This window comes from Lepidothrix coronata, unplaced genomic scaffold (genome assembly GCF_001604755.1).
Source record: "Lepidothrix coronata isolate B3197 unplaced genomic scaffold, Lepidothrix_coronata-1.0 Scaffold76, whole genome shotgun sequence".
Taxonomy (NCBI): domain Eukaryota; kingdom Metazoa; phylum Chordata; class Aves; order Passeriformes; family Pipridae; genus Lepidothrix; species Lepidothrix coronata.
The window spans coordinates 4,146,677-4,174,056 of NW_016690256.1; the positions used below are offsets into that span (position 1 = coordinate 4,146,677).

At 41.3% G+C, this 27,380-nt stretch overlaps 1 protein-coding gene and 1 long non-coding RNA gene across 12 annotated transcripts in view; one reads left to right on the forward strand and one right to left on the reverse strand.

Moving 5' to 3' along the window:
• The window catches only part of PICALM (phosphatidylinositol binding clathrin assembly protein), a 68,252-nt gene extending 60,064 nt beyond the window's left edge, over nt 1-8,188 (reverse strand). For 10 of the 11 annotated variants that reach the window (XR_001875604.1, XM_017819680.1, XM_017819681.1 and 7 more), the window contains exon 1: nt 7,790-8,188. Coding sequence is in view for 9 of the 11 variants with exons in the window: in XM_017819680.1 (XP_017675169.1) it covers nt 7,790-7,919 (130 nt within the window). In the remaining 2 variants the exon portion in view is untranslated. Of the gene's footprint in view, nt 1-7,253; nt 7,295-7,789 lie in introns of all 11 variants that reach the window. The other variant, XM_017819678.1, reaches the window with a different exon arrangement.
• Nucleotides 8,189-8,277: 89 nt separating this feature from the next.
• On the forward strand, nt 8,278-27,375 carry LOC108499620. The gene is made up of 2 exons (XR_001875605.1): nt 8,278-8,435; nt 27,212-27,375. It is a non-coding gene; the product is annotated as an uncharacterized LOC108499620 (long non-coding RNA).
• Nucleotides 27,376-27,380: the final 5 nt, after the last annotated feature.

Consider the following 27,380-nt stretch of genomic DNA (forward strand, 5'->3'; position numbering starts at 1 on the left):
GCAATGATGGCTGAAACTATTATGGTCATATTGGGCAGGGAGGGAGGGAAAAGGGATAAATCAAATTCAAGGGTGACCCCATTTCCAACTAAATATTGACCCATTTGTCAGCAAGAGCAGAGATATCAGCCAAATAAACCCAGTGCAACTGCAAACAAATGTAGGTGAAATGACCATGTGATTTCTGAATATAAGGGAAGAGAGGGACACGCTACCTAACAAAACTAAACCCAATACAAAAAGCACACACTTGAACAGAAGACAGGTACAGAAATACTGCCATGTCATTTTACAGCTCAGTATCCACCCCAGAAGAAACCAAACACTACCAACAGCAAAACAATTTATAAGCAACCCTTAAGAATGCCAAGGAATATGAAGACTTCTACTTTTTCATAGCCAAGACATTCAATCTTCTCATCTGGCAGACAGAGTAGCAAGTCACAGACAACCAGAACTGTTCTGAGTGGATTTACAGCCAGATTAAAGGCAAAGAATTTTTTTTAAAATTAAAAACAAGTATTTAAAACACATTTACTTCTGTTTGTAGCCTGAGTTTAGTTTAAAACTTTGTATGATACCCACTCCAGGTCTGGAAATCCAGTTTACTATTGTAACTTCAGAAACTTATGCTGTGCAGATAAATACCACTGGGTTGGTTTGGGTTTGTTGGGGTTCAGGGTTTTTTTGAACAAAAGTAATTAAGGAATGATATGAACCTCATTATAACCTTTTTTCAAATGGATAAAAGAATACCCTTTTTACAATTTATTAATATGGAAAACTTTTTTTATACACTAAATATTTTACTAGGAAACAGTTTTATTAAGGATTCACAATTTGTGCTTTAAATTGTATTAACTATTAAAAAAAAAATCGACAAAGGTTACAAACAATAGAGACACTTTGTTGATGTCATAACACACAGCCAGCAAGTGGAACAGCTGAGCTACAAGCTACTGCAAGTACCATATTTAGAGTAAATATGTGAAATACCAGAGCAGTTTCAACCCGTGCAAACTTCTCACTTCCCACATCAGCAAAAGAATCACTCCTCCCAGAACGGCACCACTGCTACAGCAGACGGATGTTGTGACTGAAGGACTTGCTTGGGGGGAAGCAATAAAGGATATTAAGTGAAGATTTCAAAAGTGTTTTTCAGGAGAAAAGGAAAAAAGGCTTGATGTGGAGAACTTCTCAGTAAGTTAACATAGGTCTGGATGAAATGATATAGGAGAGTTCAGAATGAGTACAAAACCCACCTTTTGGGGTTTCTTTCTTTATTTTATTTTAGACTACTCATGTCATGACATGAACTAGAATCTCTGGATTTTCCTTTATGCCACCACTGTTCACTCCAGTAAATTCTCTTATGCTTCATTCTATGAATTACCACGTCCAAGTTAAATTTTGGTGTAGGTCTTGTTATTTTACACATTCTGTTTAGAGGTAAAACTTATAAAAGCTTAATTTATCCTTGTATAATACAGCAAATGATCCAGATAAGCATTACTTTAAAAAAGCTCCTTTAGCAAAACAGCACAGGAGATGTTTAGCCACAATCAGAAAATCCAGCGCATTTGCTAAATCTGCATGAAATGCTTAACTTCATTAAGTTATTCTCACACAGTTAAATACAGCTTAGTTCCCTAATTTCTCAAATCCCCGTACCCGATTTGTCATATATTACTCATAACTTGGATTTACCGTTAGCAGACTTGAAAGCACCACACATTAGCTCTGAACTGACTATTTTTACATTTAGAAACTACCAGCTAATTAATAAAGCTCTGATATAAACCTAGGGGTAAAATACAACCTACAACAGTATTTCTTCTTCCTTATTCCTTTATAAGGATACAGAGTTACCAAGAGTAACCCTGCCCCTTCCCGATCTTAATTCATAATACAGAGAACTGCTACAAGAGTAAGGAAAACATCAAACCCAACAATTTTATATCAACAAAAGCTTCTTTCCACTTGATTGCATATTTTTTGGCCAGTTACTTCCTGCTTACTTCTAACTGGCTGCATACATAATCAGTGATAAAATCTCTCTCCAACCTAAATCTTTGCAAGCTCCAAATTTGCATTAAGCTCCAAATTACAACTACTTCCAGAGCTAAGATCTCAATCAGCAGGAAATCTAAATGGTTAAATTCACACACTCCTAGACAAAAAAAAAAAAACAACAAAAAACCAAAAACCACCACACTGAAACCCAAAAAAATCCACCCAGTTCTTCAACACAAAGCAAAGTTTGCAGAAGAGTTTGCTAAAATACTCAAAAGTAAGAACACATACTTGATATTATTGCTTTAAACTTGTTTACAAACTATCTGGAAATGTTTAATAATTGTCCCACTACAGGACTTCAAGATTTTATAATCAAGTCATTTACAATACTTACCTGATTTCTTCTAACATGCTTGAGGAACAGCTACTTCACAGTTTACAGAAGAGTGCACATATCCTACCAGTAGTAAACTAGTGCGCTATTTTTAAAGTATTAATTGATGTTTGAGATGTTCAGAGTGAAAATATTTAAAGGTATTGAGAAACTTAAATTTAAGAAGGCTGTTTAAAAAATTAAGCTTTCAAATACATAAGGTGTCTCTGCTTCAGAAAACATGTTGCATTTTCCAGGGGGAGGACAATGCCCATAACATTTTATAAGTGAACTTTTCCAGAATTCTACTATCAATAGATCATGTACTTCACATAAGGCAACATACACAAAGCAAAAATGAGAAGCTTTAAATTCCATGTTGGATAAGTCATCTCTTTTGTATTATTATGCAAACTAGCATAACTTTGTGAGCCAAGTCATTAGGAACAACTTAAAACTTTCACATCTACAAATCAAAAACTGATTTTAGGATCAGAAACTGAAGACTCGAATAGATCATTAGGTCCCAGGCTGAACTGCATAAGAATGCCTCTCCCAAGCATTGCTTTTAGAAGATGCGAGAGATGACTGCATCACTAAAAAAAAAAAAATAAATGAAAAAACAAAACAAAACAAAATAAACCCCCCAAAAAACCCACAAACCAGCACTAGAGCTACAGCTCAAAGTTACATGACACCTGAATAGTCACAGCTGATGGGAAATAATGGCAGAATGGAGATTCACAGTAAGCTGATTGCAGGTGTCCTACAGCTTCTCCTCCTTAGCTCCTGCCTCTTACTTCATCCAAAGTAGAATATTGCTTCAGGCTAAGTAAAATAAAACAACAGCTGCACAACTAAATGGCTATTCTTTCTGCAAATGAGCAGCTGTGGTAGAAAATTGGCCCTCTGGCAGACTAGAAGAGTATGATAGTGCTCATACTCTACTAAAAGGCACAAACAAATATTCCAAAGGAATTTTAATAAAAAGAAAGAAAAAGTTGGCTAAAGAAGAAATGATGAAGGAATCATGGAAGGACTCAGAGAGAAAAAAGAATACTTCAAAAGAAAGTTGTAATAATGCAATTATCTGGATTTGAAATAATTACAGTTACACAGAACATTTCTAAGCAAAAATAACAATGGATTGCCTCCAGAAATTTAAGTCAACTATAAAATGAGAAGCAAAGCCACAAGAAACTTCAGGTAATTCTACCAAAACCAGAGACAAAATATGAATTTCTTGAAGTACTACAATATCGCAAAAGGAACATGGATAATCTGTTTCTACTGGAGAACACAGAAGTATCCACAGACATAGAAGTTAATTCACCACATCACTCAAACAACTCAGTTACACTTTTGCATGTAAAGGCAAGAGAACACTCAAGACATTGGTTTTCCCAGCGTTTTTACAAATCTCTTGCGTGATACAGGGAAAAGCAATGGTCCTTATCCCTCAGTTCTACAAGTTACGCTCTTCATACCATCTCATTTTGAAACAGAAGCTGTCCCCAGCACAGACATGAAGCAAATCTTTAGCTGGACTTTTATCTGTGCTAGTAAATAGCCTCTAGACAAAAATCAAAACAGCTGACACCAGGGACTTGGGAAGTAAGTTCCCAACAAGCTCCCTTAAGTTTACTTTCACTTACACAGCTTCTCACAGATATCTGCCCAACACAGGGCAGGGTTCTGGTTTACTGTCTTGCTTAAAAATACACATTTTCCCTCACAATAAGAAGTCAAGGAAGTTACACTCTGGCATAATTAGAGAGATTTCCTGTTAAGAATGGATAATTACAGCATCACAACTTCCTTCCAAGCCATCCATCCACATTCTCCTTTAAAGAGCACCACACAATTAGCTACCAGCAGATAGGGTCACTATGCCATACTCATTCAAGAACCCAACCCTAAGTGTGTATCACAACACAGCTGTTTGAAGTACACCCCACAACATGCACGTGCACACAAACACTTTTATGCTGCTGAGCTAACACAGCTACAGCAGTTTCACTGAACCAACCTAGTGATATCTCCTATTTGGCATTAACTGGGTATCTTCAGGTATTCCTAATATTAATTATCCACCACACATACATACACAAGAACACCTCCCCATCAAAATCATGTAAAAAAAGGAGTGAAACCCAGCAACAAGTTTTCCAGCACCATTTATATTCAAACAAACTAAACCACTTGTCCTTAGCATCACTATACAGCACTCAACATGGCGACAAAAAGCTAACTTGAAAGAAAGGGTTGTATAAATCTCAGCATGCAAGTTAAACCCACAAACCAGTTTAGAGTTCTCACTGCTCAGAGAGGTGTGAAAACTAGGACAAAGTCCTAGTGAAACTGGGTTTTCTGTAAAAGAAATTTCATGAACTATGCTTTCAGGGTTCCAAGACTATTAAACCTGTCTGATTTCTGTAAAACAAGGAATTCATCATTACAAAAGCAGCACCTAGGTTACCAAACAGCATCCTTATCCCAGCTGAAAGACTGGACTTTCAAAACAGGACAAAAAAAAAAAAAATATTGTGAGTTCATGTATACAACCTCAAGATGCTGTTTTTACTTATCATAAGTCATGTTCACTAAAATTCTTTCTCCCTCAAACCAAACAAGCAACTGATCTTTGTAATGGGAGAGAAAGAGCATTCTTTGAAGTAATTATATTTTAATCATTACTGGCTAAGAAAAGAATGCCTTTTCACCTGCGATGATTATTATGATAACTGTCGCTGAGGGAAATACAGAAGGAATATACAAACCTAGGACAGGGAGCACTTCAGTTTTGGATCTCCATACACAGTCAAGAGTAAGATAAATAAGGACAGGAATAATCATGTGCACAAGTACTTCTGTTGGATTTCCCCTCATTTATATGAGTTAACATGAGGCTGAGCTACTTAAACATGTTCATGACAGCTCAAGCTTAATGAAGAAAGAATTTCAGTAACAGGACAGCCAGAGATCTTGAGATCTGTACAAGAAATACAGAGACCATGTTAACAACAAGGCGTGTCATGGTCACAGAAAATGCCACAAAACTAAGACTTCATTACAGGGCAGTATAGGAAAACTCAGCTAATCCACTCACCCAGGACACAACAAAGCAAGTTTTAACCATATTACCACAATAAACAATAATCAGAAAAATATTTAAGCACCACGCTGCCTATGAAGACTGGTATATTAATTGTCATTCACAATGAAATGTCAGTTCATAGGACTTACCTAGTTAAACTGTTGTAAAAGGAAGATACGTACAAATAATTCAGAGGCGGGGCTTGAGTCACAGCCTGGGCAAAAATATTTATTTTTAAACATATAACCATAAAGGGTATGAACAAAGAAAATGTTCAAAATACAAGACCATGTGTCATTTCCTGATGCCAGGAACAGAGACTTCTAACAAACATATTAGGGGCAGCATACAAAACTTATCTACCCATGATCTATTTTAACTGCTTTAAAAAAAAAAGGGACTAGTAGTAAAACCAATTAAAAAAAAAAAAGTTTGGTTTGCTCTGAGAAAAGAATTCTCAGAGAGAGGCAGAAATTAGAACCTGTGACAATCTAGAGTAGAAAAAGGAGACACAGAAATGGTCTTCTCATCCAGCAGCTACCAGACAGCTTTCTAAGGAAGTCCAGGCATCCTTCTGTGGCAGCATCCTGGAGGTCTCAATTAGGTTGTCCCCTGGTAGCCCTGCTCAGAACACCACCCTCTTACACACACACACACACACACACACACACACACACACACATCCCCCAATCTGCAGAGCAGTTTTCTGGCCAGATTGATGTTTTTTTTCATAAAGCTTTGCCACTAAATAATTCAGCTCCCAAACACCTTATTACTGAAACTGTACTTTTAGCACTATTACAGGTTAAACCTGACAAAGTTTGTTTTTCAGAAAGCCTCACTTCTGCTGTGTGAAATTCAGTAACATCACAATTTCATACATAAGCCATATGACAAAGTGTTTTCTCCACATGAGAGTAAGTTATTTAATGCCCAAACATTTCCTCAGTGTTCTAACACCCCTGGCTCACCAAAAATAACAAAGTCACTCAGTTACTACCATCTTCACACAAGAGATTAAATGGATGAGAGAATACCAGAACTAAACAGAGGCAGCTGTTCTGGGGCTACCCTAAAAAATTGATCACATCCCTCTCTGGTGCTTGCAGAACAAGAATTTCTTAAACCTTTAATGCAGACACATTTTGGTGGAAAGAAGAAAGAACTACAGCACAATTAATCCTAGTACTGTCATTTGATCTTCTCATTTGGATACAGAGCGATTCAGAAGGCACAAATTCAAGATGCATGAAGACTCAACCTTCTCCTCACAGATGTGGGTGGGAGGAAAGAAGAAAGCATACATACAAAAGGCAAGACACACATCTCTATCCAGTACCTTTCATTATATATTGGGTGAAGTGAAGGGGGGGTGTCCTTAAAAGGCCTAGAATAAACAGATGCAAGATAATCAGGTATTCAAGCGAAGAACTTCCTCAGTCCTGTGACCTTACAGCTTAGTAGGAGATACACTAATGTGAACTTCGGTGCTCATCATTCTCTTCATAATCACCTGGGTGGATCGGAGTTGATAGAAATAAATCGAAGGTGGGAAGGCCTCAAAGGTTTTCTAACAGAAGCTGAAAAATGGCCCGTCCCTGTATGGGATGTTAAGTTCAGGTATTGAAGTTCTAAAGAAGTTCTCTTAGATCCATCTTCCCAAGTGAATGAGACAGACTAGAAAGACAAACTGGAAGAACATCCTTACTGGGAGAGATATGCCCCTCAAGCACTCATTTCACATATTTCCCTACGTGGAAGAATTACCTGATTGATAGAGAAGGATTTTTTTTTTCCTAGTAGACTACCTGAAAAAGAATTAAGATCACTGATCAGCTATTCCTTCCTGAAACTCCTGCACCTCCTCTTGAGAATGGGGGAGTGCTGCCCCTAGCAAGACACAAATAAGATCAATTAGTAAGGAAATTGCAGCCCATTCCTCTGCGTGGCCTCCGTGGTTCTCTCTTCCCAAGGAAGGGGTATAGAGCAAGTCCTGTCCTTCAGAAGCTCACACTGTCCAGGGCCCTGTGCAAAGGGAAGAGCCAGCAAGGCCCCTTATGGAGAGCAGATACACTGAACAGCCTCTCCCAAGCTCTCCATCGCCACGTCCCCGATCCCACCCCCCCCGCGCTCCGGGAAAGCCCGATGCTGGAACACAGAGCTCCTCTGCCTCAGGAGGCTTCTCGTCCCCACGAGGCCGGTGGGAAGGGCGGCAGCCCCGCAGCGGGACCCCGGGACAGGCCGGACAGCCCTGCTCCTCGGCGCAGAAAGCCCCCGGGCCGCCGTCCCCGCCCGGTACTCACAGTCCAGGTGCTTCTTCTTGGGGCCCATGACCTCGTGGGTCGTGGCCTTGCACACGGTCTTGGAGACGGCCGAACCGGTCACGCTGTGTTGCGCCGCCGTGATGCGGTCGGTGAGGCTTTGGCCGGACATGGCGGGTTCGCTGGCGGCGCTGGAACCGAGCGCGGCTCCGCTCCCTCCTCAGGGGCCGGGACGGGAGGAGTCGCCGGAGGGATGGAGCTGCGCGGGCTCCTCACCCCGCCGTGCCGCAGGCGGCCCCCGCTCCGCCCTCAGGGACGGACCTGTCACCCGAGCAAGGACCCCTCCTCCTCCTCCTCCTCCCGCCCCCCTCCCCCGGCCGCCGTCCCCTCCCCCTGCGCGCCCGCCCGGCCGGGGACAGGGACACGCACTGGGCGCCGCAGGAAAATGGCGGCGACCGAGCTCCTCCTCGGGCCTTGCCGGGCCTCTCCCGCCTCACGTGACCGCCCGGCGCCCCGCCCCGTGACACGCACCGCCCCCCCAGCGCTGAGGGGCTCGGGATCCCCTCCCAGGGCGGGATCCCTCCGTCTGGCATCCCTCCCAGTGGCATCACCTCCCTCTGGCATCCCCTTCCCTGGGGCACGCTCCCCTGGGGAGGGTCGTTGGGCCCCTATTTGGATTCAGCGCAGGGTAAAGTTTTCGTCGAGCGAGTGTGTGTATGTGTGGGAGGGGTCCGTCCCTGAAGGAAGTAATTTTGTATTTCTCAGCCTGAAAGGTTTTTGTGGAAACTCCTTTCGGTGTCACCTGAGGCAAGGGAAAGCGTAAAGGGGGAAAAAAAAAAAAATCTGTTCGCAGGCAGCGAGGGGTCCGGAGCTGTCTGGTTGCTGTGATCGGGCTTCTATTCGGAGTTCTTTTTATTTGAAAGCTCACCAGAAATGTCTTGAATGTACATCACGGCCAGCATAAAAACACTGGTGGTTCTCAGGTCTTTCATAATTAGCCTCCCACTGTTCTGCTATCCTGCTAATACTTCTCAGGGCGCTTGGACTTAGTCAGTGGCTGTGTCCTTGGCAGCCAGGAATTTTGTACGAAGTTACTTGGTTTCTGTTCATAAAAGTCAGCTAACTGTTCCTTCAGGTGCATTCTCCAAACCTGATACCTACATCTGTAAACATGGTTACCTGTATCCCAGTGGTGGACAGTGAGGAGCAGCTACTTGGAGTCCTCACCTCCTACTGTGCATTGCCAAAGCGCTGTTCCAGCCTCCCTCCGATCTGCAACTTCCATTACTCCTTACAACAGGGCTCTTCTCCCCCATCCCGAACACACTGCAGCAAATAATACAGCAAAACCACAGGATTCCAGCAGACAAAAGTTCTTCCTCTCCCAGAAGTGCTTCCTGAGGAGTTGTCTTGTAATTGTCCCTCATCCATGAAGCCAATGAAATATTTATTAGGCAACTTAAAGAACAGAAGTATACAAATGATACTCGGCTCTGTCTGCTTGACTGGACATATAAGTAGGATTATCTGTTTATAATGCGTAAGGAAAATTGGTGTCAGAGGAAGGACATCTGGCGAAAACTGAACCCATATAATGCCATTTGTGTGTGTGTGTGTAAAGAGGGCTTGCACATGTAGAACTTGCTTCCTTCATAATGCCAAGCTCTTTGAAAATACTTTTGTATTTGTATTTCTTGGCTCCGTCTAAACGGCTTTTGGAGTCCCAAGTATCCATGCTGGGGAAATAAATCACTGTCATATACAGCAGCGGACTCTGACATAAGACAGCTTTAGCATAGAGCTGCCCACTATGAGAACAGAGAGGCTGCTATAGGCTGCTGATACAGCAACACACATTGCTGTGATCATCTTTTTATATTATTTCTAGATTATATGGTAAATCAGAGATATAAACAATTTTGACACTGCTGGTATTTTTTATGCTAACTTCAGCTAGGAGCTGGATTTCAACATCCCAAGTTCCTGTTTGGAGAAATTCCATGGAATAGGCCTAAGTAAATTAGGCTTCATCAGTTCTTCTCTGACGATGCCCATTTTTTTCTTCAGGAACAGTGAAACTATCCAAACAGAGGAAGCTTGTGACTCTAGGAGTTACTGAGACCAGATTTGGACAAAATATTTCATTCCTAAGGGAACAAAAAGTGACCTCGGTCTTAGAGGTCCAAAACCAAAAATAAATTTTGCCTTTTTTTACAGCCCTTCATGTGCACAGAAACCTCACAGTTTTACTCCACACTTAAAAATTCTGCTTGTTATGTTTGTTCATAAGCAGAAATGGGAGATAGAAGTGATGGGAAAATATATTTTGGTAATTGTTGCTTTTTAATTGCTTGGGAGCCACTAGATACCATTCCAGTGAGGAGCTTTAAGCTCTATGATAGATAATATCTGAGCACCTCCCAAAGATTTGGAAATTGAAATCAAAATATTATCTCTTTTCCTTTCCAACCTGAAGAAAACAAGTTTGATTAGTTTATAACTCATTTGTTTTTGTTTGTGTGCCTGGGTGTGCTCGAGAATGAAAGAAGGGAGTATATATCTGAAGAGAAACTAATGCAGATAGGAGTCCTATATTTAGTGAAGCAGCAAACTTAAACAACATTCCTTTATCCTGTGAAAAGTTCTTCCATAATCTGGATCCAACTTTTGTGAAAATGCTGAATCTTGTGTTCACAAGCTCCCCAAAATTGTCAGTATTTCACTGGCATCCAGCTATCCTGGAAGGACAAACAAGCTGACAGGGCTGTTTCTTCCCATGTGTATTGTGCAGTACTGAAAACACTGCCTCATCATGACCTCTGTAATTTATTATGTATATAATTTTCTTGCAATACTGTCATTTCTACTCGGTGAAGTGCCTGCCACACTGTAATGCCTGTGATCTGCCTGGGTGCTCTGGTGTTCCCAGTGCTGCTAGCATCCATGCCCTTCCTCCACACTTCATACTATTGCATGCAATTAGGAGAGATGTGGGTTGGGGCACTATTAATCAGAACTGGCTTCAGATTTAAAACAGGTGTTTGGGCTGAATTTCAGGCCTATTAGAAATCAGCCCTTCTGAGGCACAAAGTCAGTGAGACACAAAGCTGAGCACATGCTAATAAACTGTCACAGGCTCATTACCAAGGATGAGGGCATATGTCCTAACAGAAACAACAACAAAAAAACCCCAGCAACCATAATCTGGGAAGTGAACAGGGCTGGGGAAGAGAAGTTGCAGAGACGGAACAAGTTTGAAATAGGGCTGGAACAGTGGAACTGCTCAAGGGAATAGTAAGAGTGATGGGGCAAGAAAGCAATGGGAAGGGAAAGCAAAGGCAGAGAAGCCACGTCCATAAGGTTGGGAAACAGTCTATCAGTGTTGTATAAATGATTTGGAAACCTGTTACAATCCAGATGTTTCACATGACCCATTTCAAGCATCACCGTAGTTTCATTTACTCTTAAGTGCTATAGTATTTTCCCTAACTTTTCAGGAAAGGTGAATTTGATGTCAGCCCCAAGAAGTTAGCATCTGAGTTAGAGATATAAGATATAGAACAAGACAGCAGGAAACACCATCTTCCCATATGTAGCTCTCTATGACATCTGCCCATGTCCACGGCCACTGTATGGTCCATTTTTTCGTGCACCTCTGACAATGTAGAACTCCAGAGCAGCTGCATGGCTAGAACCGGCCCACTCACTGACCATATGCTGCAATCTAGGGCTAGTGATGAACTTTTGAGTAGCCTAAATTTGCCCAGCCTAGTAGAAATCTGCCCATTTAAGTCCAGCGTAATAATTTACCCAATCTTTCTTTTCTGCGAATACAGTAAGAAGTCAACATAATTTGCGTCACCATAGCAACTTCATAAAATAATTTTATGGACAATAATGAATTTTTTTCCAGTATCACCTCTAAGAAGATAAACAGAAAGAAACTGGGACGTAGAAAAGTTGCAGTTAAAGTAGCAGTTGTTAGTGGCACAGTGAAATGAAGCAGCCCAGGCATGTGTCAGCAGAGGTACTCAAAGTGGCCAGATTGCATGCGTGGAAGAAAAGGAGGCAAAATGATTATTGAGGCCTGCTGTAATATTGCAAAATAATAAAAAACCACAATGGAGTTAGGATACGTTTTAATTGATACCCCTCTTCGCTATTCCAGATGCGCTTGTTCACAGGTTTTCCTTTTGCTCGTCTTGTATCCATCGTCTCTCTTCCATCCAAATATCCACCTTGAGCCTATCCAGAATTTTCCTGCTGAAACAGGAACATCCAGCTATTGCTCTGCAGTCCTCTTATATCACCCACTTTTCTTCAAGCTTCTCACTGTCCTCACATCTAGTCCAAGTCTTGTTCTTGCAGATAAAGCCAACTTCCCGAAGTCCATGGTGAATCAGAGATCTCTTTCCTAATTCTCTTCCCTCTTTCTGGAAATAGTGACAGCTTTCATGTTTCTTTTGTTCCTTTCACACTTCCTCTTTTGTAGTGCCAGTATCCAACATCCTTCCTCATATGCACTATTCTGAGCTCTGCAGCTTGTGTCACCTTCTCATGCAGCTCCAGTTATCTAGTAGTTAATGCTCCTTGCTGTTCTGTTCCCCCAAAGGAAGTTGACTTTGTCAAGGAAGAAAGCAGCTGCCCGAGAGCTAACGTAATTTTGACTTGAGAAAAGCATGTAGGAAGGGAGAAAAATGAATCAGTACCATTTCACAGGAGGGGAACAATTAGAACTAATTTTACTGCCTTCACTTAGGAGCAGAATATCTGGGTAGGAGCTCCCATGCCATATGAGAGTATCAAAGTGGGTATGGAAAACAAATATGATGCTTCTGAATTCATTTGTGTGTTATAACACCTTTTCCTTGGCCTGACACAAGACTTGCACCTTGCAAAATTGATGGTGTCATTAACACTATAAGGCGGATTTTTACCTGACTGACAAATGCATGCAACAAATGTCTTCCAGTGTGAGAGAGGAAGGAAACAAGCTCCCTTACATTTTGTTCACACATCCCAGTGGAACTGTCACACACTGACACCTCTGAAGAGCAAGAGGCCTGCTGTCCTCTGTGTCTTCCATGCATTGCCCATCAGCGAGAATTCCTAATGCACTCCTGCTGCTCTTTCATACCGTGTTTTTTTTCTTGGCAGTGGGCACTCTCACAGCAACCTGCTTCAGATACTGCACAAGGAAAATCAAACCTTACAACACAGCTTTACCAGCATGATAAGTGCACCCATACACTTCCCTAAAATTTCTGGAGACTGTCTATCATACAGGAAAAAAAAGTGGCCCTGTCCCAGCTAGTATCACTTGTACTCATTCCTTCCCCCTAGTTTGATGTTGAAAACTAGGGCCTTGCTGCCAAATACTTCTCCCCATCATTGCAGGCTGGCTTGTGAGACTTAGCAGGAGACAGCATTTGATAAGAATCCTTCTTTGGGCACTTCTGAGACGGCACTGTCATTCATTTCACTTCCCTGCCAGTTCACAAGCACCATGCCAGCAGGGTGAGTGCAGGAGGAACTGCATTCCTTTTGGGATCCTGTAACTCGGAGGCCGCTCCTATAATTTTCTTCAGTCACCTTTGAATCAAAGGCAAGCAGAACACACTTCAATCCCAAAGGAATATTTTTAAGGAAAGTTGCAAGCAAACAAACATTGAGGGTGACAATGGAGCAGCCACTTCAGCCTGCTGCCGAGCTGTAATTGTTACTTATGCTCACACTCTTGCACACACATACGTGCAGCAGAGCTTAATCAATTCCCTCATTAATGTTGAGGCTCATGTGCTCATGCTCTGTGTCTGGGAAAGCTTTACACCCACATGAATTTTGATGTGGAGCTGAAACAAAAATGTTGATGCTGGCAATGCCAACTATAGAGAGTAAATAGCTGGGTCCTGCCAATGCTGACTTGAATGGGGCTTCTCACCCAGAAGAAAACCTATGTGTGAAAAGTATTCTCATAACTGGGTCTGTGCACCAAAAGTAAATCCTGGTTCCCTCCTCAAACAAATAAATCCATTTATGCCAGTGAGTTACTTTCAAGCTTTGTATAGGTAGGTCCCACTCCCTGGTCTTTATGTGAGATCTGAATCTTGCCTACTGAAGTGAGTCAGGCTATCGGTGTTTGGCTCTGTGTTTCAGGGGTCAGTGACTGCATTTACACGTGGGCAGACTCCATACTGATTAAGTCAAACTGCTGCACTGAAAAGAGCATTAACTAAATGCTTCCCAACATTCTGATGGTGTATAAGATATTTGGAATCTTAAAATCCATAGAGGATTTATCCTAATTCATTCCAGTAAACTCAAGCACATAAAATAAAATGCTTTCCATTCAGCAAAATGGAGCAAATGCATAGAAAAAGAAATTAACTGGAATTTAAAATTGCCTTGCTTTTCAGGATCTGAGAAGCAAAGAACTACAGGTAATACTGGAATGAATGTTCTCACCTCCTCTGTCATCCTTCCTAGCTTTATTTCTTGGAGCTCAAAAAGCAATACTTCCTGAGTAGCAGTGGTGCAGGCTTGTCTTGATAACATACTTCAGCCACACCCCCTCGTCTAGAAGTGATTGGATTGTATGTTCTGCTTGTTTCCTCCGCCAAGGCCAGAGACAGCTGCAGGCCAGATGTGAATGGCAGGGACGCAGTGCTGCCTTCACTACTAAATGTCAGCACCCACCTCTCACCAGCTCAAGGGCCTTGGGGAGATCCCACGGTGGAGGGCCAAATGCAGGAGAATGCACACTCACAGTTCCGCCTCATGTCGTGCCTTCTCTGTGACTCCCCACTGCTTGCAGATGGGCTTGAGGTGCCAGATAGGGGATGAGGTGATATGCTGGGAACAAGGCAATTGTCAGGACTACAGTAGTGGAGTGGGAGAGGGGCTACAAGAATGCTAAAATTCCCTTGGTAGCCTCCTGGTAAATCCATATGGGTTTAAAGCTACAAGTGACTCTGGCAACAAACTTCTGTGACTTCAGATCATAAGTCACCCACTGTGTTGGAAGTTGTGTGATGTGAATATTTCCACTGGCTACTGGCTGCAGGCCAACAAATTCACTTTCCATGGATCACAAAATAACCAACATTTTTACCGGTCACTTTTTTTCTGCATGCCGGAGCAAAAAGTGGTAGAGGATCCGTGTTTTCTGATGGATCCACCTATCCAGTTCTCTTTGGACCACTTCTGTGTGCTTTCACTAATCAGTTAAGCCCTCCCCTGCTTTTTTATACAGCGTCCCTTTTCACTGGAAAGCCAGACATGTTGGCAGTACTTGCTACCGGAGCAATAAAGAAGGAATAATGATCCAAAAGAAAGTATTATAGTCTCTGAAATTGCACTGGGATATTCTCAAGTCAAACACTAACCCTGCGTGTCTTGATATTCACTTGTAACATTCTCCAAGAGAGCCTGTTTATTGCTAAAGAATTTATGCATTGCAACAGCTGAAACCTAGGAAGAACTACAAAAGCAACTCTTTTGTAGCAATACTGGTGAACATTCTGTGCACCGGTGTTTTTTAACCCTTACAACCAAAAAACCAGCAAACGATAAAGGACAAAAATTGATATCAGATGCACTGAACTTATTCAGATTAGATAACACAGTTGGAGGAGGGAGGAGAAGATAAGGAGTTTGTGCAACATCTTGTTGACCTGAAAGACCAGATGCCAAAAAGAACATTTTACTAAGGGTAGTTGTAAAGAAAACAGTAGTGTAGGCAGGTAAAACCACAGATCAAATACTCTGCAGGTCCATATTTCATCAAACGCAGTATGCTTTCAGATGCCAAGTTCTGTTCTTATTGAATCTGTGGCAAAATGCCCACTGACTTCAAAGAGAATAGGTTTTGTCCCTGAAAGCTATGAGTATGGCCAGCAATACCAAGTCAGAATAGAAATAAATTATGTAGGTGAGGAATAGGGAGTTGGTATGCAAATTTACTACCTATCTGATCTTAATGCTTTTATTTACAAATTAACAAAACCCTTTTACTCTTGGGACATCATATCAATCATTGGTCTTTTTAGGTTCACAATATTTTAAAGCCTGTTGGCTGGAATGCTTAATGCTAATAAATTTTATTAGTTTATATTAGTAAGTATTAGTAAATATTTTTTAAATAGTTAACCTAAATGTCCAGAAGCATTAGAAACATTCTTTTCAAAACAGGGCTTTTTGGTATTGCAGCAAGTTTTGTTCAGTAAAGGTCTTTAACCTTGGTATTGCTATTCTCTTTCTTTTACCTTCTCCTCCATTCTATGACATTTTCTTTAGTAAAGTTTATCAAAATCTATATTCTTAAGCCTTATCCTGAAAGTGGATTTGGTAAATCTTTGACATTTCTTAGCCGTGTGGCATATGTCTGAGCATGGGTCTGTGCATGGATGTAAAAATGAATAGCGGAAGACAAACTACTGAACTTCTTTTGCAAGTAAGTAATTTTGCGTCAAAACAAGTAAAATTGCCAGCAGTATATCTGTAGTGTTTTAAAATCAGACAAAAATAGGATTGCTGTATTCTTTAATTAACATAGCTGAAAGTTAGCCAAATCGGCTTCGGACACAGCAGGAGACGTACAGTTTGTCCTGATTTTGTGGGGAATGAAAAAAATGTAATAGTTGGCACATGAACTAACTGGGCTAACTCGAAATGTTACCAAAACATGTTCAACTAGATCAAATATGGTGGTTTACAAGAGATTAGCCCACATATTTTAACGGAACAGAAGAGCACAGTTTTAAAGTTGTATGTTACTGAAATAAACAAAATCTAGAGAAAGTGATTATCAGTGACACGAAAATTTTGAGGAAAACTACTTACATATTGAAATCAGCAAGGTCTTTTGGCCAAATCCTGGCATTCTTAGTGACACAGAGTAACATCATCCCCTACAAACAGTTTTGTTGATTTGGGAATCCAGCCTTCTATGGCAAATGAAATTTCAAGGTGTTTCAACTGGAGTGCACATTTTCAATTGTCAAGATGTTAAAACCCACCACTTCTTAATTTCTATGTACCCAGTTGCATAAGATGGGTTTTGATGAGGTTAAAGGTATAATATTAACATGGGGTAAATTGGTTATTAAAGATAAACAAACATCAACTGAGTAAACATCTTATTAGTGCTTACAAAATCTAGCCTAGATGTAGTTCCTGCCTGTATGTGATGGAACTGCACTGTCTTCCTAAGCAGACACTTTCTTGTAGAAATTTAAAGGCAGAATTCTGTCATTCTCAAATGCACATCCTTGAGAAAAGATACCCTCAGGAGTCATGAAAAACCTACAAAAAGTCCAATAAGAAAACCTGTGATGAAACTAGGTGTAGGCTTCAAACCAGTCCTGTTACTAAAAGATAAAATGGATTCTTCTTGAGCTAGTGAGGACTGAATCCGGAGAAATTCCTTGAGGAGGGGCATTGCTACCCTCCCTGCAAAGTTTTACTGTTTTAAATTGCAGTTCAAATTCCTGCCAGTAAGGTGAAGAGGATATGCATTAAATTAGTTCATGTGGCAGCTGCTCTCACCATTCACTTCTCTGTAAACAGCCCAGCTCAGTTGGGGAGTAACACTGGCTCCTGTGCTAGAGGGCTATGTGCAGACAGCTACCAAATTTACATTTAGTGGCCTTTGCAGTCCTCAGAATTATTTTTTTTTTCAAAAACGGAAGATTGCCTCATTCCCAGGTATGACATTTCATAGCTTTAGAAAAAAGAGTTACCAGAAGAACTTTTCTAAATTGCCTCACAGACTACAACTCTTAGTGTTTCTCTAATCCAGGTCATTTTGTTTCCTAGAAAGTACAGCTCATCATTTCATAGGACTGACTTTTCCTTGCACAGATGCTTTGCCTGTTAAAAAACCTTCCTTTAGAAACCAGTATAACAGGAGCACCCTTAGGCAATAATTCGCAAATTTGGGCTTCTGACCCTTCATGATATTGTAGTAGTCCTGAGTGAGGTTGTGATTATAGCCAAAATTAAGTAAACTAGATAGTCACAGGGCTGTGAGCCAGTCTGAAGGGGAACTTGCAACGAGAAGAGGAGTTACTCAAAAGTCAAGTGGAGCACACCTTACTCTTTTACCAACTTCCATCTTTGGGGAATTTGATGATTATACACATCAGACTGTCTATAAGATGTATCCTACAGTCACAGAGCGTGATGATTATTATAGCCCGCGCATTTTACAGACAATAAACACCAAGACAGGAAGCACAAAGACAAGAAGGGCCCCAAAGATTAAAGGGTGATGCAGAAATCTAGCCTTTCCTCAAGTCAGGGCCAGTTATTCACTTTGCAGGACACTCCACAGAGCTGTGACCTCTTTAGGTGAGACACAATTGGTGGGCTTCCTTCCACAAAGATCCTCAGATCTCTTTTCTACACTGACACCATATCCCTTTGGTGGGAGGAGGTAGGATGGCTCAGTCACCCCACAGGCCCTCTGTCACTTGTCCCTGATACATACTGTCAGCAAAAGCAGAATGCATCCAGGTTCTTTGGTACACAAAGGGATATGTGGGAGCATTTGTCCCCTTAGAGACTTCGTATGAGTAGAGGGAGCAGTGTTGAAAACAAAGACATAATTCTAGAGCTCCTGCAAAAACATCTGGCCAGCACTGTCTCTTAAAAAAACAGACTGGAGGAATGTAAACATGTGTTTGGCCAGTAAAGAAGTCGTTACATAAATGCTAATTATGAAGAGGATTTCCCATGTGTACAGGGCTTTTGACAGAACTTTGATCCCATGCAGGACACAAGTCTCAGGAGTCACATGCTCTGCCTTAGAACTATGCCGACACTTCTCTGAGCCCTAAGAAGCTGCAAGGACATTTGCTGTAGCACAGAACAGAAGAAGCTTTGATGATTGAAAATGAAGTTTGCACAGCATCATGCTGAAGCAACTCCCTGTTTAATTAAACAGTTCCATTGGTCAGAACTTGTGAATATCATGCCCATGCATGACAAAATACTGGAAAAAAAATTCTAATGAGTCTCTCAAACTCTCATGTTCTCCATAATCTAGCTGAAACCAGACAGAAGAACCATCTATCTCACCTGCTCAGCAAGATATTATCTTCTGCCCAGTGCCTGCCTTTGGTCTCCCCTCACCTCCTACACCTTTCCAGAGGTCTTTACAATGCCAATACAATTCAGGCTACACCTACAGAGCACACTACAGCAGGTAGGTGCAGTAATGAGAGGGATTGCTGAGTGAGAACACCTACAGTGTGTACTGCAACCCAGCTAGTTTGTTCATTGTATGGACTAAACATACTCTAAGGTCTTCTGTATCCTTCCTGACAGTTCTTCCCTCTTGTCCTTGCTTCCTATGCCTTTCTCTTCCTTCCCTCTCCCCCCTTACCTTCCACCCAAAATTGTTTGCCCCTTAGTCTTCTCGTGGCCCTAATCTTGACCTACACTCTTCTGCTCTTTTCTTGGGACACGCTTTTTAAAGTAGGATGTATTGAAAGATGCTTTTCCCTTAATGAACATCGAACAAAAAAGTTAACGAAGGCCATACATTTGCATTAGAAAGGGCACTGGAGTCATTACATTTTTGCTGTTATGAGTGTAAGATTCTTCTCTTAGCTTCCAACGTTTTTAGCTGTTAGGATCTGACTTTCATGCCTTTTTCCTCCACAGTCAGGAGAGATTCAGATTAAACTGATCTTTCCAGAGGGATGATGAGATTCTCACATGGGTAACATGACTCCAGGCTCCCACAAAGATCACAAGAACGGGGGAAACCTTAGGCTTTCTTTGCTGTGAATAGTGCCATTTAGCGAAGGGAATGACTCACCATGTCCAAAGTGAAGCATGTCCTCAGACCCTTGTGGTGAAGGCACCAGAAGACCAGTTTAATAATCAGCTTGTGGCATTGCTTAAGCAGACAATGTGACACTCCTCTTCTCCTGCCACTGCGGCTACCTCTGCCTCATGCACTGCCCTTGTTCATGCAGTGTTTGTGCTGCTGGGTGATGAATCTGACCGGGGAACTAATCTGACCAAAAAATACCGCTGGTGTTTTATCAACACCTTTTTTGCAGAGTTACTTTTTCACTTGCATCGGGGTTTCCTGTTCCAGTTTGTGATGTGGCTCCAAAGTCGGGAGAGTAAAGGCGATGAGAGGTGGGAATATACAGGCAAGAGTGGGAGTTTAGGGATATGAAAACCAGAGGTCTTTGGCAGTCCAGTGACAGAATATTGAACCATGCTTTAGGACTGAAACTTTCTGTTTGTCTTGCCTGTTAAACTCGTATGTCATGTGGTGCTCTATAAATAATGTCCTTTGAAACTATAGCAAGCCTATTTTAAAAGAGAAACACAGTTACTGAATTTATCACTGTGATTTATCTTCCAGCCCTCCTCGCTTCCCAGTTCCCTGTGGCTGAACCGCTCATTAATGTATTTCACAAATGCGAAACAGAATACTCCATTGCTTTTGCCTCCATTCTTAAATAAAATTGTGAGAATCCAGCCTTTCAAAATGACTAAGAAAAGCAACAGGACTTCTACTCAGGAAGAAAGGGAGAGATCTACATTTGAAGCTTTAGGGGGTTTCACATAGCAAGAAAGAATTGAAGCATTTAAAACCCAGAATTCTTAAGTGACCTTTTAACTGAAGGAGTGTTTTATATATCAGAATTTCTGCCTAGATCCAAGGGACTGTATAGGAGTTGTGTACTGGCATCAGAGAGAGTTTGTAGTCACAAGGTAAATGTACACCTTGACTTAGTTAAGATAGTAATGCTGAAAATAGCATTTTATTCCAAGCAATAAAATATGAGCTACAGTTCTGAAGTTGACAAAATTTGAGGCATATTTATGTGCAGTAAAAATCTGCCTCTGAAGGAGGAAATAATAGCTCGTTGATAATATTGATTCTGAAATAAACTCAGTGGTGTCAGAGGTACAGCTTTTCCAAGAAGATGATTCTGTGAGTGCCATTGGTATCCACAGAGCAGGTGATAAATTATGCATCCTTGATCTATGGCCTGTAGCCACATTACCTTTTCTTTTAGTGATGTAATAAAAAGCTCCAAAAAGGTGTCAAAACCCCAACTGTATTTAATATTCACTCACAAGCTTTTGTCACAGACAAGCATGATTTTTTGGTGTCTTTGACACCTGGGAAAGAAGGATGACTGAGAGACCTATAAATCTCAAAATCCTGCTTTAGGCATAACAGAGTGCAGGAGAGAAAATTATGACAACGCAGCATCTACTTGGTCAAAGTACTACAGTTGTAATAACGGCCCAAATAACCTTGTAAAGCTAAGGAGTAAACATTATTATCTCCATACAGAAGCTTGCCAAAGGTGATACGCGCTGGAATTTATTTTAAGTAAGATAGAACTCTTCAGTTCCTCTCTAGAAACTAACAAGAAGTTGCAAAGTAAACCTGTAGCAGAATTAAGAATAGATACTTGTGTCTTGTTGGAATTCAAGCCCATACCACCTCACAACCATCAAAATTTCCTATCCAAGAGGTGGCTGGAAGCTATATCAAAATCTGGAGTTTATTCTGTTGTTGCTTCAGGGTGGGCCAGTTGTCTGGAATTTGTCTCCTGCAAATTGTCCTTCCTTTTGCATGTCCCTGAAAAGAAGTAATCTTTGTTTCCACTTCTGATGATAAACCACAAGTTAAAACAAGCAGGTTTTTCCTTGAATGCCAAGCAGCTATTATTATACAATTTGTTATCAGATCAAAGCAAACATGACCTTAGCCCTTGGACAGTCCATCATAGCGCCATACCTTTCACATGGAAAGGAGGAGGAAGGGGGAAGAGAATACCTATCCTGCTTTGCTCTCCAGATGTGACTGCAGGTATTTTAAACTGTAATTATGGAGCTAGCTAAGCTCTTTGGCTTTCAGACTGCTGGGATGTCTTGCCGCCTCAGTCTATTTCTGGGTGCTGTAAATATTGCTGTTCATGTAGCAGGAAAATAAATGAGCCACAGACATGCTGACTAATGACTCAAAAATGTGAGGACAGAGAGAAGCCATACCCATTTCTGAAGTCACTTGCTCAGCAAATCAGGAGATTGACGTAGGCTTTATACCTTTGTAATAGTCCTTGCTGCACCTGAGGGTTCATATTGTGACAGGTGCCCTTCCTCAACCTGCCCCTTTCTGTGCCTTGCGAGAAAGACAGACCAGAACTCAAACTTGCCACCTGCAGGAAGCCTTTGCCAAGAACAGAGGATACTTTCCCAAGCTGATAGCTCTGTTGTTGACATTTATAATTCTTTGCATTTTACATTAAAGCCCACCTTCTGGAATTGAGTGGTTATGGGAGAAATTCAACTTTTGTTTATTTGTTTGGAAGGTTTCTAGTGTTCAGGTTTGCAAAGAAAGGACTGCTGAATTCAGGGCTCAGAAGTTAGAAGGAAGGGTAATCCCTCTCCGCAATTGCTATCTAAAGGAAATTATGCGATTTTTAAGCAAATCTTATGGTAATGAAATCTGAGTCATGATGTTTTAAGATCTGGGCTGTTGATAGTGCCTCTTTTAATGTCCTTTGCATAGTCCCACAGACTCTTTCACATCTGGTCATAGACCCAGCACACAGTTTGTGCTGTGTAACAGCAGCACAACAGGTTTCCTGAAACCTGCTTGCATCTCAAAAGTCATGTCAGCTAGGTACTGCTTGCACTTCCACAATTACTTATTTTCCTCTTGAGAAAAGGAAGAGCTTTAGGCCAATGTGGATGGCACAGGTGGCTTTTCCCTGCTTTTCTCAATACAGTGTTTTCATCAGCATTAAAAGTGAGCTCAGTACACAGTGCTGCTGTTCTTAAATATGGTTCTTTCTGTAAAGCTTCAGCTCAGCATTGTTTGGGCTCTGAAGATGATCCCCTTTTCACATGCTGCTCACACTTTCTATTATAGCATTTTGAGCAATTACAGAATATGTTACAGACTAATTTATCCCTCACAACACCCCTCAGAGCTGCACAAATGTGTTTTATTACCCTTCCTTTACTGATGTAGAAAGCAAGACATGGAAATAAAGGTGATATTCTTTTCTTTGTTTTTGGAAAAGAGCCAAATTTATTAAATTCTGGCTGAACGTGGGGGAGGAAAGTCAAGATGTGGGGACAAATCTGAGACAAACTTCTGCTATTCTCTGGAGCCTGTTAAAAGCAGTTCTGCCATGACCTTTGGAGATCAGGTCTCTGGGAGATACTGGACATGACAAAAAGAGGTAAGAGGGGGCTTTGTGATGAGATAAATTTTCCATCAGTCTCAGTTGGAGGTTCCAGTTTGTCACTGCAGAAATTGGAGGCAGCGAGTGACACAGAATTTTTAAGGAACCTATATTTACAGGGACAGCAAGGTGGCTATATGAAGTGACAGGGCTTCAAAGTTCACTCAGTTCAAGTGGACCTTGAGAGGAGGAGCTGTTGGTAAAGAATGGGGAACAAACACCATGAACAGCAGAATGGTGGAAGGTTTGCTGTGACTCCTGTTCTGGTTTAGCTAACAACACCAATGAGCCCTCCCTGCTCTTGCTGCAGCTGAAGTGTTCCTGGCTCGCAGAGGGAAAGGCCAATCCATTAGGAAAGAGAAAATTGAATTGATTAAATCAAACAGAATTTGGAATGCATTCATAAAGTCTGTAACTCGCAGTGAACAAGATATGTAATCCAAGTATGGGGGGGGCAAAACAGGGCTTTTAACTTATTAGGAAAACTATATTCTAGTGGGAATGTCAGTATGATAGAGAGGTATCATCCCCTCACCCTTAGGACAAGGCATTGCTTGAGGGATCTGGATAGGATTTCCCAAGAGAATTATGAATTCTATGTTAGATGAAGCAACTCCTATACTTAAAAATCAACGGAAGGAGTCTCTAAAACAACTAGTACCTGGCAAAAAATTTGTGTTCTTTCACTTAAATTTGTGCCACAAACTGATCTTCCTCCATCCAGCTGCCTGTCCTAGGCTCCAGTTTCTGGAAAAGGAAGGAGATGCCTCTATCCATCACCTTTCTAAGACTCAGTTGACCTACCACTGTCATTCCAGAGGAGCAGAGAGAAATACGTTGTTCCTCTGAACCCTGTAATTCTGTAAATTTGTTTGGGATTTAGAAAACAAGGTGATAGATGTCTTCTAAATGTCAGAGACAAGACAGATAAATGTTCCCTCCTTAACCTATCATTTTCTTTTAAAGTTTCCCCATCTGTTTCCTGTCTTCTTATTCCTTGTTAATTGTGGGCTTTAGAGCTAAGACCTGCTGGTGTATACAGCATGGACAGCCCTGTGGCCAGGATCCCTGACTCCTCAGCACTACCAGAACTGTACTGGTCACAGCAGCAAGCTTTCTTGAATACCATGCAAAGAGAACCCAGTCATCATCCGTGTAGCTCTGTGCTTTCACTTCCTATATCCAGGAGAATCATTAGCCAACATGTTCTGTCCTGAGAGTGATATTTCTTCTTCTCTTCCTGTTTTCTTGTTCACTGATTTTAGTTAACCTGGTATCCAGTCTTCCAATTTATATTCTGATCTAATCCCACTGATTACTGTAGACAAAAAATGGAAAAGTCTCAGGCAAGGAATTTTTTTACAGCAAGGGTGGTGAGGCACTGGAACAGGTTGCCCAGAGAAGTTGTGGCTACTCCATCTCTTGAAGTGTTCAAGGTTGGACAGGGTTTTGAGCAACCTGGTCTAGTAGAAGACATCCCTGTCCATGGCAGGGAGCTTGGACTAGAGGTTATTCAAAGGTCCTTTCCAACTCAAACCATTCTATGATTCTATGGTTCTATGACAGAAATAAGTTCACAGAGCAGCTCATAAGCATAATTATGCCTTGTTGCAAGATGAGGGCTAGCACACATTTGGGTAAGGCTTGTCAGGCTGCATTCCCTCTTTCTTCTCCCACAGAATCTCTTCTTGAGGCTGCACTTTTCCTCTCACATTTTTATTTACTTTTGTCCCAACTAAGACGCCAGCAACACTGAGGGACCGTCTCACCTACGTCCCTCTGGCCTTGGCCAAGCCAGTCGTGGTAACAGGAGGACTGAGCTTGACTGATCCCCCCAGTTGTGAGGTTTCTCTTCGTTTGTCTTTTTGACCTTGTACAGAATAGCAGTGGTGTTCCAGCAGCTTACCAGAGTGTTGCTACTGTTGGGAGTCCTTTCCTCTTTGTGCCTCTCCACTCTTAAGTTTTTAACCTTTTGTTGTCATCTTTTTCCTTCTTTTCAGTCATTGTTCCCTGTAGTCCTTTGGCTTCTCCTTTTCTTTGCCTTCTCTGTTTTTTCATCCCTCCTTAATTTCGCTTTGATGGTGTTTAGAGCTGGGCTAATTCCCATCCCTAAGACCCAGGGACAAAGGGGACAGTGGCCAAGCTATGTTGGGGTAGCCCCCCAGCCTAAACCACTTAATTCTGGCTGCTTTTACATTTGATATCTACCTTCAGTCACTGTTGGAACCCTATCGCTTTTCCAGTCACTGCTAATGACTGATGAGGTGCCCAAGATGAGCTATTCCCTGGGTCATATAACTCACACACTGCTACTGATCTTGTTAACATAAGATTTTGGTGAGTGCAGTTGAATATGTTGCCTTGAGATCTCCAAAATATGTTTTTCAACAGATGCTAATCCTGAGCTACCCAAAAACCCATAGGTACAGGAAAGGCAGATCATGTTCTGCAAATCATACACTGGGATGTAGCCAAAGTACAAAAGAAACTAAACAAAAGCCTCAGTCAGCCCTTTGAAGGTAAAATGTGCAAAATATTTGCTCCTGTTAAAAATACTCTGACCTCTTTTTTTTCATGTGTCAATCTTCCTGCAAAATCATTTGCCTCTACAGCCTTTTTTCCTCTAACTTTGGACACAAAATACACACTGTGGATGGCTGCCAAAATGGTGAGGTAGCTTCTCTTAGAGAAGCTTCTCCTCGCTAAAAGAGGACATCTGGGCATTATCGGTTAGATTTTGTCTCACAGTGAGAGGAATATAAGATTTTTCTGCTTCCCTAGTGCTACAGTCTTGTGCAATGCTTCAAGCAAACTTCATTTTCACTGCTTTTTTTCGGAAGGTGCTGCATTATGAGCTAGCCAGAAAACTAAAGCCAGGCCGGTTATCTCATACAGCTTATAACATTATTGAGGAGCCACTTCCCTTGTGGCTAAGATTTTCCAAAGATATGGATAATCTGAGTGTACTAAAGTCTCTAATATTTGAGTGGCCTCCACAAAATATCTCAGAAAGTCTGTTTTTGGAAAAACTGTGCTCCTCATCTGTAAAACTGAGTCTTTTTCAGTTGTCCCAGTGTAAATGGTCAGTAATAAAAATCATAGACTCTTTTGAAATCAAATCTTGGCAAAATTATTCTTTGACCTTATGGTTATTATGTACGTTTTAAAAGACCCTGCAAACTTGTTTGTATTATTAGAATCTACGCGCAACAATCCTGAACCCTCCTCAGACCTGTCTTATTTAGATGTGGATTCAGGCAAGCAAATAGGAATGCATTTATTATGGAAATTTGGAGCGCTTCAGCAGAATTATCAATGCTGACTGAGGTAGACATGAGTAGTATCTTCCCTCCCCCATTAACTTTCTAGCTCCTCAATAAAACATTACAGAGAATTAGATTCTTCTCTGTTGCCAATTTGAACAGGAAACATTTAGCGCTAGTGAATAGTAAGTATTTCCCATATGCAAATTTGCTCATTTGCTGCCCCTAACTTCTCATTAAGGGAAAGGGTCATTTATTTTGCTTAAAGCTTTTCCTGGGAGCTATTAAAATTAACAAGATGCTAAGTGTTTTACTGAGGAGGGTCTGTAATTTCCTCAGCTGGTACAGCTGGAAAATCCACATTTATTTATTCTCTGCTCAGAAATTACCGGGATAGACATGTGCTTGCTATGTAAATACATTGTTAGTTTCTTGGCATGTGTCCTCATGTGGGTCAGAGTCAAGAAGGTTAATGAAATATTTAAAGTGAATTTTTGCACAGTATTTTTTTAGCTCTGCAATGGATAAACAACAAAGCTAAGAGCATGTTTGTATAAGATATCTAATCAGTTGTTTTCATCCTACAGAATGTATAGAGGCTATTATCAACATGTTCTTATACCACTTGAATGAGATTATGCTCTTCATAAATACTCTTTTAAAGGCAAATTTGAAATTCATTTGTAAAGTTGTATTGCTCTAGTAATGAGCAGCAGAGCTGATGTCTCTCTGAGTTTGCTTTAATTTATGCTAGAGGCCAAACTGGCTGTAGTTGCTCTTGGGCTTGAGCTTTTTAGAGGAGACGCACCTGTGTCACCCCTGTAGGTCCAAAAATCAGTGGAGCTCAAAGAATCCGAGTATGTCGTGTATAATAAAGACAGTATTTCTGACGAGCTCCCCTGGTCCAAGACATCCAAACCAAGGCATTATGAAATGTTGACTTTTTTCTCTCCATTTCCTTGCAGAAGTCCTTTAGCAATGGAATTTCTTGAATGTCATCAAAAGAAGTCAAACCCAGATGTGGACTGTGCCTGCTCAGTATGTCAGAAGTGGAACCAGCTTTCTGTAGTTTCCCATGCTGCAGTGAGAGAAGGATTAAAAACTAAGGTATTTGAACACCATGAAATTACCCAC